Below are 13,943 nucleotides of genomic sequence, written 5' to 3' on the forward strand. Positions count from 1 at the left end.
TCTGCAAGTCATGATAAATGTACCTATGAAGTTTCATAATCCTAGGCCTAAGTATTCTTGAGTTATCACCCGGAAACCATTTTACAGTTTCGAGTCAATGTGACCTTGACATTTGACCTAGTGACCTGAAAATCAATAGGGGTCATCTGTCAGTCATGATCAATGTACCTATGAAGTTTCATGGTGACTTTTCCCTGACCAAATCTTGGTTTTCACTGACTAATTTCGGGACATATTCAGCCTCCTCCTCCCCACAGATGACCAAATCCACCCATTTAATGTTTCTTTTATTCTTTAACATAAAATATTTAACAACTAACAAAGCAGTACTACTTGTACACTAATCTATGCATGATGCAAGGCTATATAGTAAAAAATCAATAGAGGTCATCTGCAAGTCATGATAAATGTACCTATGAAGTTTCATAATCCTAGGCCTAAGTATTCTTGAGTTATCACCTGGAAACCATTTTACAGTTTCGAGTCACTGTGACCTTGACCTTTGACCTAGTGACCTGAAAATCAATAGGGGTCATCTGTCAGTCATGATCAATGTACCCATGAAGTTTCATGGTCCAAGGCAGGTTTTTTTTTTTGGCTCGATTTTAAAGCCGAAATTCGGCTATATTCCCAATCGCAAAAAGTATACTTTTTTCTTAACCAAATTTTTAATTTTCTAGGTATAAAAAGGGCAAATAATTCTGTCAAAATGCACGCCAGAGTTATCTAACTTTGCCTGCCCAGTCCCCTCATGATAGTAAGTGTACAAAGTTTGAATGCAATAGCTTTGATACTTTATGAGAAAAGTGGACCTAAACACAAAACTTAACCAGACGCCGACGCCAAGGTGATGACAATAGCTCATAACTTTTTTTTCAAATGACCTTGACCTTTGACCTAGTGACCTGAAAATCAATAGGGGTCATCTGCGAGTCATGATCAATGTACGTATGAAGTTTCATGATCCTAGGCATAAGCGTTCTTGAGTTATTATCCAGAAACCATTGTACTATTTCAGGTCACCGTGACCTTGACCTTTGACCTAGTGACCTGAAAATCAATAGGGGTCATCTGCGAGTTATGATCAATGTACCTATCAAGTTTCATGATCCTAGGCATAAACGTTCCTGAGTTATTATTCGGAAACCATTTTACTATTTCGGGTCACCGTGACCTTGACCTAGTGACCTGAAAATCAATAGGGGTCATCTGCGAGTCATGATCAATGTACCTATGAAGTTTCATGATCCTAGGCATAAGCATTCTTGAGTTATCATACGGAAACCATTTTACTATTTCGGGTCACCGTGACCTTTGACCTAGTGACCTCAAAATCATTCCGGGTCATCTGCGAGTCATGATCAATGTACCTATGAAGTTTCATGATCCTAGGCGTAAGCGTTTTTGAGTCATCATCCGGATACCATCTGGTGGACGGACGGACTGACCTACCGACATGTGCAAAACAATATACCCCCTCTTCGTCAAAGGGGGGCATAAAAATGTGTGTTGTCTAAACAAAAATAAAAACCAAAGTGCATCCATAATGTGATTTCTAATGGCATTACTAACATTAAGCCTACATCATTTATCATTCAGCACATGTAGTAAATGTAACTGAGCCTCACATGTGCATTTATTGTTGCATAAGATAACTTGTGCGGTCTGCACAGGCTTATCAGAGACAACACTTTCTGCTTTAACTGATTTTCATTGTTAACTCTTTCAGTGCGGGAACCGAATTGTGAAGGCCTTTGCAAACAGTTTGGATCCAGATGAGACGCCACAGAAGGTGGCGTCTCATCTCGATCCAAACTGTTTGCTATTATGATAGTATTCTTTGAAAAAAATCGAAGAAAATGCTTATCTTAGAAATTCAGCAGACGACATTTTAGCAGAAGACAAATTTCCCAGCATGCAAAGGGTTAAAGGAAATCACTTCCAAAGGAAAATCTATTCCAGATGAAAAGGACTCAACAGGGTAATCATAGACCATACCTCTTGCACATGCATTCAGCATTTACCAGAGCAAAAAAGTGGATCAATAACAATTATTTAATCTGTTGTTGTTCTTGGTTAAGTTCAGTTTGTGAGAACATTATAACAGAGGAAGTGTGATTTACTGAAAACTGCATGGACAATGATTCTTATTGACATATACTAGGTAAAGAACTGAGTAATCTTTTCCTGCATTTATGTAAATAACTGACTCGCTTGTTTAGAAATTGATAAGCACAATGTTGAATAATATGTGATTTGACAGTACACTAACATCAGAAATAACCTAATTATGAAAATGCATATGCCATGTTATTAAGAAATATTTCTGTTTCATGACCCACCCCCCTTAGTGATTCAAAGCCAAAATAAACATGACTTACCTAGCATACACTGCAGATGATATTCTTCTGTTTGGACTGAAAATAAAGATACAAACATACATACTTTTTAACACTGTCAAAATGACATTACCTTTTAATATGTCTGATATTCATGAGGATTCATGGGAGTAATTTAATAGTAAATTGTGGATTTCACAAATGTAATAATCTCACTCATGATATCAATGAGTCATCAATAATATAAATATATATTTTTCCCTTTAAATTTTGAATAATTTAGTTCAACTGTTGAACTAAAACCAAATAGAATAAACTGTACAGTATACTTTCATTATTAACCACTTAATTGAAGTATAAATTTTCCAAAATAAAGCTGTCAGTTCACTCACTCATCCATACTATACCTAATACAAAACTACATATGACATTTGCAACTAAATCATTATCCAACGAGGCACATAATTACAATGTTTGACTGCATAATGAATTCAAACTCCTGACACGAACAGGTGAGTCATCATACATGGGCGGTTTAATACATTTTCTTCCCCCACACCACTGCACTACCTTACACTCGGCAAAAGTTGTAATATACAATAAGATGCATAATGCATTCAATATGAAATTTGAGCTTAACCCTGATAAACAAAAAAATCCTTCTTAAATTGATTTATAATTGTATAAATACAGGCAGGTAGAGTTAAATTATATCATCTCAAATTGCAAGCTGCAATTCATCATGACATTTATATTAGAAAAGATAAAGCAACAATTTATGTTGTGTGTATTATAACTTTTCTTGAGTGTATACAGCTGCAGGCAGTGTATTCCACATTAAGAATGACGATTTACTGTACGCTGGCCATATGCAAGTAAATTAAATTGTTGAGGTCTGCCAAACATCATAATGTGGCTTATGCAATATAGTAGTGCTGAATTACATCAGGAACTGCATGATCTGTCAAAGATTTTTGAAACTAAAATTTTTTTGTGGGTTTAAGTGTGAAAGTATATGTATCAATATGCACAACATTTCTTTATCAGATAGAAGGGTTTCACGCCCAACAATTAACACGCATGTTTGTCTTACAGCAAACCTTGTATAAATTGCACAGAATACTGTAATTACTCTATGTTTTCGGACACTTTAAAATTATTAATTTTTTTCGTGTCCGAAAACTTAGATACGAAAAATATTTACAAAATAAAGGTGTCCGAAAATTTAGAGTTGAAAATTGCAGTGTTCGAAAATAGGGTAAATTGTATCAACGACTACCGTGATAGCACGCGCTTGTAAAATACCATGCCGTATTGTATAAATTACAGTTATATATGTTTGCACTGCATTTTAAATAATTTTAAATGCTTAAATTTATTTGACAGAAAGTTACTACTAGGTTGTACTTTGACCAACGAGTTCAAAGATGAGCCTGTGATGTACCGATACTCGCTAGTATGAACCTGTTATTAACGAAATAAAACTGCAAACTAAGAATTATTTGTTTTTCATTTCCGATAGTTGTTGTCTACCTTCCTTTGTTAGTAAAACTTGCAATAGGGTGCATCACTCTTTGAAGCGTTTAGTATTTGTCACAGTTATTTTACGGAGAAGGGGTACCGGAAGTACCATTGCGGTATATAAATGAACTGTTAATTGGCACTACCCCTGGTAATTGTCATAACGCCTATGCTATCGGGCAAAACCAGTGTTTAATACCGGTTTATAAGGTTATTTACCCAAGAACGCAAATGTAATGGTCCGTTGCCCTTATGCATGCACCTGCCATGTTTTATGATGTTAATCTGGTTGTAAAACCCCATGATCGAAGTGTCATTAGATATCGAAAACAGGACTGAAATATGGTAAAATAGCGCAGTAAAATATACTGTCCGAAAACTTAGAGACATTAATTATGGACGAAAACTTGTGCGTCCGAAAATTTAGAGACACGTAAAATAATTATTTTTGCTAAAAAATGGGGTGTCCGAAAACTTAAGAGTGTCCGAAAACATAGAGGAATTACGGTATATATATATCACATGAAACTAACACAAATACTGGGTATGAGGTAAATTAATGTTTGCTACAGTTTGCAAAACACTGACAGGTTACAAATCAAATAAAACATTGTAATTAATAAGCTATGGGGCATTGGATCAGCAAACAAATGAAATTGGACTTGATTAAAATGTGAATACTGGTGCATTTGAAAAACCCGGAAACTGCCAATAAATGTTTGTTGCCAGAGCAAACACCACCACCTTTGACATGAATGTTGCTACTTCTTTTCACTTAAATGTATTTGCCAGCACCTACCAATGCGTAATGTGTAATTTAACATAGGAAAATTGATATTTAAATATGCAAAACATGGAAAGAAAATTCCTGTATTTCGCAGAATGGCCCCATTGAAATATGAACCAAATAAAATAAAGATCCAAGAGGGGCTGGGTGATATTAAATAAATTATATGGCAGGGCCCTCAATTAGCCCTTTTTACCGCCGAATATCAGCGGCTTCCCCCATGAAAAAAAGTATACTTTTTGCCCTATTTCAGCTAAACATTCTCCCTTCCAAAAAAAATAAAATAATTTTATACCTATGTTGCCAGCTGGTATCATGCTAGTAACCTTTGATTAAATGTATATTTATGTAAATCACATTAAAATATAGCAATTTTAAGTGTTAAATGGTTGGTGAAAAGATCTTATGAAATTCCCCCTTTCGCCCAAAACAACGCGAAATTCCCCCCTCTAAGGGCCCCGGCCCCAAAGTTAGCAACAGCCCTGTATGGATGACAAATTGCCATAAGCAACAAATGTACAACTTCCCAGGACTGGTGCTAGGCAAATTATAATAAACTTAACCTTGCAAAGAGGGATAGACACTAAATGATAAATAATTTTAGTTCTTTTCTTTTTGCGATTTCATGTACCCTATGCAAACACAATATATATAATGTAAAACAACAAACACAAATGTGGGTTCTATATGACACAAGGAGCAATGCCTCCACCACTACAACCCTCAGGTGCTGCAACTTACATCATATCTCGCTTCTTATGTCTGATATAAATATATAATTGTATAACTAAGTATGCATGTGTTTTTTTGTTTATTTTGTAAACTAAGTCTGAAAAAATTTTAAACTGTTAAATGTGCAAAAAACTTTGTGCTGTTTAAATAGTTTTGAAATCCATAAATGTTTTTAGAAATAAAGCAAAGCAAACATTGAAATAATACATTGGTTTTAATAGTCATCTAAAAGAAAGGTTTTAATGGCAAATGCAATCAATAAATAATGTGGGCTAGATATTGGTTTACATGATGTTTTTACTTATATTGAATTGTTTGCCATAAAGTTTGAAGCTCATTTATTATTTAAAGCTCTACCAAATGCTAGATGGATTGTAGTTGGGGGTGGTCGCTTTGCAAGTATATGACAGGGCAATTTCTGAATATCAAATTTTAAACAAGCTATAATTTGGGCCCACTTACCACTTGCATTATTGGGTCAAATATAATACCAATTTGGTATTTGCAGAACAAGATATTAGAATAAGATTATTTTTTAAATGTTTCAATTGGAAGTGTCAAGCTATATATGTTACAATTGAGGAATGTTGAATTATATATAATTACACAGAAGACCTTGACATGAATATAATTAATTAGACTTGTATTTATAGATTGGTCAGATACATTTTCATTACCATTCAGAATCATCTGTATATTCTTTTAAACAACAGCAACCAGATATCAAAGAGATAAAACAATTCAAAAGTTTGCAAACATTCAGTCTTAAGCATTATATGCCCAGCATATCTCCAGAACAGCCAACGTAGTCCGTACAGGCTACTTTGACTGCTTATGTGACACCAGAACATTGGAAACATATCCGCGTCTTTGTAACACGGTTTTACTGCATGAAACAATTTTATCTCTAATGAATAGATAGAACAGTTTTACAATCAATTTTCGACATAAATACAGTTTGTGCGTTCACCTTTTATTTTCAGAGAATTACCAGCGCAAAAGCGTTTATACTAAAGGCTATATTCTAATATTTAGTACTTACTTGCATTGCATTTTAACCCGCGAGGTTTCGGGTCAATTCGGGGCCAGTGTGTGAAAGTCAGAGTTTATATACAGTTCATCACCGGAGTTCGCAGAAGGGGTTGCGATCTTTTCATTGAAGGAAAAAATTGGAATCTATGCTATTTTTGTCTGATGGAGTAAATAGTTTGTTTAGTCGCTTTGTCGATATATCAATATTTTTGGCACAGCTGTTGCCTTGGTCATGTACAGTTGGCGTAAACAAGCCGTCGTTTCAGCAGCAGAATTGTTACCTAACTTTAATGCATTGCATTCCAATCCGCAAGGTATCAAGGTCAGTTTGCGGTCAGTGACAGAAATCTTTATATAAACGCCGTCTCGTAAACTTTGTGCACTTGAAGTCTGTTTTGATCAGAAAGATACTAAATAAAGATATTCGGCGATATTATTGTGGTATGTCAATCATCGATTTTTAATATGTTTTCAACATTTGCATGATAAGGACCAATTTTGATAAAATTAATTAGAAATATTTATCCATTTAGACCAGTTTATTAAGCATGAGCACAATAATTCACTATACTATAATTATGCAATTAAATAAGATTCGAGTATTGCCGGCTGACCTATATGCACTCGTTTATTTTCATGTTTCTTGTGTTTTTCTATTCTGTAAATATAGATATCTGAGTAATATTATCACATAAAGCAAAATAAGCCACGAAATCTGGCGCAACACCCCGTAATTGATTTGCTTGTGATGTAGCTAAGAACTGCGCAGAAAAAAGGCTTCCGCTACTTTTTATCTCATAGAGATAACTTTTGATCGTTCATAAACATCGACCACAATCAACGCCATATATCTTTTTTAAAGATATTTCTTGTTGCATGCTAATGCTGATTTTATCAAGCAGTAAACTCCATTTTACTGATGCATACATGTACAACATATCGACAAATTTAAACATCTAATTTATATTGAACTGCATATATTCTAATTTTCAAGTGCAAGGATTTGTACTAATGCTGCTTCACTGATTCAGCAATTAATGCAATATGTATAGACATTTGACAAGTGTTCACCTGAGTGTCAAATGAAACAAACCACAACTTCATTGAGTACCAAAACGATGTAAGTGATGGTCAAATGATATTAGCTAAGAATGCTTGTGCACGTTAGCAGCAACAAGTAGGCACATTGATAATGTTTATTTACCAAATCGACATTTCTATATGTTAACTTTGTTAATATGTCTTTCCATTACCTTCATCAGACAAGAGCTAATAAATACTTGACAAGCTTATGTCTGGAAAATAATTATTGCACATAATGAATTTCTGAAACAAATGAGAAAATGAAAAATATTTTTATTCTAACTTGATTTGAAAATATGTTTTCAGTTTGAATGAGAATAATGTTTTCCTTTACTCTTCCATGTTTAAGACTTATTTCTGCATTTTTTTACGAGACGTTTTTTAACGCAAAGTGTATGCTTTGTCCAAATGAGTATTATAAGCATTAAAGAATTATCTTTTATTTCATACAATAAATGTGTAATTGGTATATGTGCCACCTGAATACTATATAAGAATTCATTACCAACATTTTTTCTTGATGCAATATTTTTTCAATTTTAATGTTGAAATTTTTCAGAAAATCAAACAGCTATGGAACTATAACACTAATGGCAAAAATCTGCGACAAAATATTAAGAAAAATTGCCTGTTTGTGTTAAGGTGAATATCAAATAAGCTTTGTCATGTATCAAGATAAAAAATAACTCAAGTAACTTGAAGGGCAAGCAATGAATAATGAACAGTACTAATATTAATGGCAGGGTACAAAACATGATAACTGGTTATTAAATTATAGTAATTAAATAACCCCCTAGGTTACATATGTCTAGCTCTGTCCATTTATCTGAAATGTCACTTAACAGTAGTGATACAAATGTCTTGCCTTTTATGTTAAGTAAGTCTAGCATTATACTAAAATCAGCTTTAATCACCTATAATTATACCAGTTTTAAAATAGGCGTAACACAAGCTGTAGAAAGAAACCAAGTATATGTCATGCTCTTTACTATTAATTGTTTATAATGATGTAGTTTTTTTGTGTATTTACAGTTATTAAACATAATTTTGGAAATTAACTTTTCAGATGTTATTTTTCAAACAAAAAAAAATATTACTTTTTGTGCACAAGATAAAGTAAAAGAATTAATTTATGTATTCTTTACCTTGTAACATCGTCACTTTTTTTAAGAAAAAGGTGATGAATAAACTTGGATAGTTATTGGCTCCTAAGTTAGATTGAGAGATTTTAAAACCATATCATAATACCGCCTGAACTTATAATGCACCATTAGAAATTTTTTAGGAAAGAACAAGAGCTGTCAGCATAGGATGACTTATGCCCCCTATAAACGCTTGATAGAAGTTATGAGCTTTTTTCGAAACCTTAACACAGATTTCGAAACCTAAATGCGGACCCTAAGTTCAATGTCAAGGTCACAGGGGTCAAAATTTGTGTGCGTATGGAAAGGCCTTGTCCGTATACACATGCTTACCAAATATGAAGGTTATATCTCAAGGGACATAGAAGTTATGAGCATTTTTCAAAACCTAAACACAGATTTCGAAACCTAAACACGGACCCTAACTTGAAGGCCAAGGTCTCAGGGGTAAAATATTTTGTGCGTATGAAAAGGCCTTTTCCATATACACATACATACCCAATATGAAGGTTATATCTCAAGGGACATAGAAGTTATGAGCTTTTTTCGAAACCTAAATGCAGATTTCCAAACCTAAACGCGGACCCTAAGTTCAAGGTCAATTTCACATGTGTAAGAATTTTTGTGCATATGGAAAGGCCTTGTCCACATACACATGCATACCAAATATGAAGGTTATATCTCAAGGGACATAGAAGTTATGAGCATTATTCGAAACCTAAACGCAGATTTCGAAACCTTAACGCGGACCCTAATTTCAAGGTCACAGGGGTAAAATTTTGTGTGCGCATGGAAAGGCCTTGTCCATATACACATGCATACCTAATATGAAGGTTATATCTCAAGGGACATAAAAGTTATGAGCATTTTTTGAAGCCTAAACGCAGATTTCGAAACCTAAACGCGGACCCTAAGTTCAAGGTCAAGGCCTTGTCCATATACACATGTACCGTTATATCAAATATGAAGGTTATATCTCAAGGGACATAGAAGTTATGAGCATTTTTCGAAACCTAAACGCAAAGTGTGAAGGAAAGACAGACAGACGGACAGTCTGATCACTATCTGCCACCTTTTCTTCGAAAAGGGGGCATAAAAATACAAAGATATTAGACCTTTGCCCATAAAGGATGACCTTGACTTTTTACCACTCAAAATGTGCAGCTCCGTGAGGAGATACACATGCATGGCAAATATGAAGTTGCTATCTTCAATATTGCAAAAGTTATCAAACTTTAACCAAGGTTAAAGTTTTGGGACACACACATACAATGAATGAGTAAATGACAGACAGACAGGCCAAAAACAATATACCCCCGATCTTTTGATCCGGGGGCATAAAAAATAGTGAACAGCAAAATCATGCTGCAATTTTTATTTTGGATACGTTCAAGAAAAAAATCATACAGTTTAAATTTATGTCTAATAGTATATTAGATCAGAAGATAATGTTGTTTTAAAGACTGTGTTGACCAATAATGGATTTTAATTTCAATGGTAAAAAATAGCTTAACGGATTAAATTCCACTGCATATTTTCAATTCATATCCATTGACAAACAACCATGTACAAACAAAACTGCATACTAAGCAAAATTCTGGTTAACTACTCTGCTAGTAAATTAAAACATTTAATGTGAGATATTTAAGTGCTTACCCTTTATGTCGATTTCGAGGACTTCGAAGGCGGGACCTATGGCTACTGTCGCAACTGAAATCAGGAATTGTGGGTAGCTGTTGAAATGTTAGAGAACAGGTGTAATGATGTGTAAAGAGTGGAAGGTTCAAGAAAACAAGAGCACCGCATAACGGGTGCCAATGCTTGGCTGCGGGTGCAGTTTTGAATAAAAGAAAGATTGTCAGATTTTATTTTTTTTAAGAGGTCACAGTAACCTTGACCTTTGACCTAATGACCCCAAAAATTGGGTGTGGCATGTAGAACTCATCAAGGTGCACCAACAAGTTTCAAAGTTGTAGGTGGAAGCACTTTGATTTTAGAGACAAATGTCGGCGAGCTGGCTTTGACAATACCGCGGGTTTTCTCCGAAAACAGCCAAGCTAAAAATTGGTTGAAACTGTAATATTACAATTTTGTGTCAAATAGTAAAATTGCTTAAGCTTTTGCAAGTTTTGTAAACAATATGCTACAGAGGTGTTTTAACAAAGTAACAGGACAGCTGATTAAGCAATACATCAGGGGACACAAGTCTGGGTATATTCTGTCACAAAACACTTCAAAACATTTACATTTGAATGTTAAATCTCACACTTACGATAAATTAGCATCTGAGGAGTCAGACTCGAGATCTACAGCACCATAATCCTCGAAATTTTCTTCATCTGTTTTACTGAAAAACACACACATGCATATTGCAATCTGCTGAATCATCAACACTTAACAAGAGCTGTCCCAAGACAGCGCGCTCGACTTGTCTTCCATTTAAATAGTTTGATGCTCTTCATTTAATCTCTTGATATAATTACCACAAAGACTGTTTTGAAGTTGAATTCATATTGAAGTTCTTTGCAATATAATCAGTTTATTTTGGTGCATGTTCATTTGCTTATTTTAATTGTATGAATTTTTATTATCAAATAATACCATAAGTTCTTTTTATCATTTTCTTTGCCATGCTTGTTGTCAGCGTAATTTGTATTTTTGTAAATTCTGAGGTGTGCCAATTATGCTAAAGCTTGGGCCAGAGTCATTTTGTCGACACAAATAAGTTTTAATTAAGTGTCCAAATGTAAGAATGTTTCTGTTGGCTGTGCAAATACATAGGAAGTATTTTGATGAATAAACAAATCCAGAATATTAACATGAATACAGAACAGGTTAAATGACACAAAACAAAAACAACAACATATTATTAAACATTTTAACCTTAATCTAGGTCTAAAATTGTATGGATATACAATGCAACAACCATCACCATCATTAAAGTATTAATCAAAGATGACCTGTCGTCATAATTTACTTTTATCTCACTAAAACATTGACATAAACATTATCTACAACTGCTCAACTGTGAGAATATTTTTGTCACCAAACAAGCAGAGTTTTTTGGCTAAGAAGGCTTCATTTGTTGCAAATACAGTGATTAATGAATTGTCAGATCTGACAGAACTGTTCAAGTAAGGCTGGCTTGTTAACAACAAATGTCAAAATTATCAATGGTCAACTCATGTTAAGCTTGTAAGACCCATTAAAACATTGACTTTTAACAGCAACCTGAGAAAACCTGTACCAACGGTCCACTTCAGAGGTAATACTTGTTCAAGTTGTTATTTTGTAACTATGCTGGCAATCAAATTGAAGGCATTAACAAGCAATTGGATAACTTAAATGGCTTTAACCATCAAAGTGTATCACAAATTTACCACATGTACATGTGTACAGTCATGCAAGGTTGTATGACATGGAGGTATAATATAATTTGTGGTTTAAATTATTTTCATTACAGCACTTTACATCCTTGATACATGTAACAACTGTCACAACATTTTAAAGATTGCAATCACAGTCTAATGATATGAGGCCGACATATAACACTGCTGATAACAGATAACAAAAGTCAAGGCTTAGAGACATTACAAAATGTTTCTGCAGAAAATGCAGAGAAAAGAAACAACACTTTAAATCTGGAATTTCAATACTATGACTCATCCAAGATGTTTAAAAAATTAGCTTCCAATTCATTGTGCAAATACTTTATTTAAATTCCTGTTTTATTCTGCACCTGCAATGCCTTCAACAAAATGTTCTGGCACAAAACTAGAGTTTGTCACAATAGTCTGACGCAATAGTCTTACGCGATGGGTTGTTTGACCACAGGGGCATAGTTTTTTGGTTTGAAAAGACATTAATAAATTAATTAAAAAGACTATACATCGTTATACACCAACTACTGCACTGCCATTTCAGAGAACTACACTGCAACGCCGATATATCGCGGACCGTTATATCGCGCTGTCCAATATATCGCGCTTTGGCTATGGCTCCCAAAGATCCGACGAGCATGATCACTTAATGACATGTTTTAATCTGAGAATTTGCTAACTTAAGCAAAAACCCGGTTCTTGCTAGTATCAACACCCCATATTTCGCGGCTTACTATGGCACGCAGTGAAGCGTGAAAAACATTCGATTAGTGACAATGTTGTTTACACAAGGTTGGGGTTGTTTTTAACACTTAGGAAATATCCAATTAGTGTCATTGCAAAGGTAATAATGACAGTTTACTGGTATATAAATCGTTAAATTTCGGTACTGGTCATGGATTTCTTTGTTCTGATAAAAAGCGCGTGAAAATTGGCGTGGGTGTATTTATTTGTAAATGAATATTTCGTAGCCGGTACTGCGATAATTTAATTTCCCTTAAAAGTTTCGTTGTAAATTTCAACAAAAGTACCGCGGTATCACGCGAATTATGTGGCGTTGACATTTCCATATATAATTCAAACACGTGGTATCGTTACCCTTACGCTAGGGGTAAATTCGAATCTATGCACAATGTATTTTATACGTTTTTTACAGCAATAATTTTTTATTTTAGCTGATTCGCGAGGGATCGTACATAAAAATAAAAAACATTATTTACTTTTTGGTTTTTATGAAAAATACACAGATACTTATGTAGTAACGAAAACGTATATTGTAGCATTGATTTGCAATTATTACAATACAAATATGTTGCAGCGCTGTATATAAAATGAAAACATTGGGGAAAATTGACAAGTTAACCGCAATACAATTAAGTTAGACATTTCTAAAGTTATATCGCGCGCCGGATATATCGCGCTCGCGATCTTTGGAACCCACCAACCGCAATATATCGGCGTTGCTGTGTATTATGATAATAGAAGTATATACAAATCATGTAACCACTAGGTTGTGGCCAATTTTGATTATAAGTTGGCCGGATTTGAACACAATTTGTTGAAGACCGCAATATGATATTACATACCAGATATTTAACCTCTGTGCCTTATGGTTTTAGAGGAAAATATATCCTTATTAATTGTGCCATGTAAGACTTTAACTTGTGTTCCCCCAATAACACAATACTGATACTGACCTAGTTACTGATGACCTTCCACTACTGTGACCATGTGACGACGTCGGGAACAAGTTACGACGGGTAGTTTCGGGAGTTGAGAAGTCTATCAACAACTGGCCCCCATCTTCATCTGTGTTTGTGTCATACTCGTTAAATGTGAAGGCACTTGCTTCCGATGCATCTTGTGTCTGTGAACAAAATCCTGATTATTAACAAAATAACTAACAGTTAAACTTCCCTATGAAACT

At 34.3% G+C, this 13,943-nt stretch overlaps 1 protein-coding gene across 5 annotated transcripts in view; it reads right to left on the reverse strand.

Annotated features, from left to right (window-relative positions):
- The window catches only part of LOC127869012 (rab11 family-interacting protein 4A-like), a 52,132-nt gene that overhangs the window by 29,678 nt on the left and 8,511 nt on the right, over nucleotides 1–13,943 (reverse strand). For all 5 annotated transcript variants that reach the window (XR_008044366.1, XM_052411263.1, XM_052411264.1 and 2 more), the window contains exons 4-7: nucleotides 13,714–13,883; nucleotides 10,909–10,983; nucleotides 10,293–10,346; nucleotides 2,382–2,417 (exon numbers count right to left, since the gene is read on the reverse strand). Coding sequence is in view for 4 of the 5 variants with exons in the window: in XM_052411263.1 (XP_052267223.1) it covers nucleotides 2,382–2,417; nucleotides 10,293–10,346; nucleotides 10,909–10,983; nucleotides 13,714–13,883 (335 nt within the window). In the remaining variant the exon portion in view is untranslated. The remainder of the gene's footprint in view (nucleotides 1–2,381; nucleotides 2,418–10,292; nucleotides 10,347–10,908; nucleotides 10,984–13,713; nucleotides 13,884–13,943) is intronic.

Source organism: Dreissena polymorpha, chromosome 2 (assembly GCF_020536995.1).
Source record: "Dreissena polymorpha isolate Duluth1 chromosome 2, UMN_Dpol_1.0, whole genome shotgun sequence".
Classification (NCBI taxonomy): domain Eukaryota; kingdom Metazoa; phylum Mollusca; class Bivalvia; order Myida; family Dreissenidae; genus Dreissena; species Dreissena polymorpha.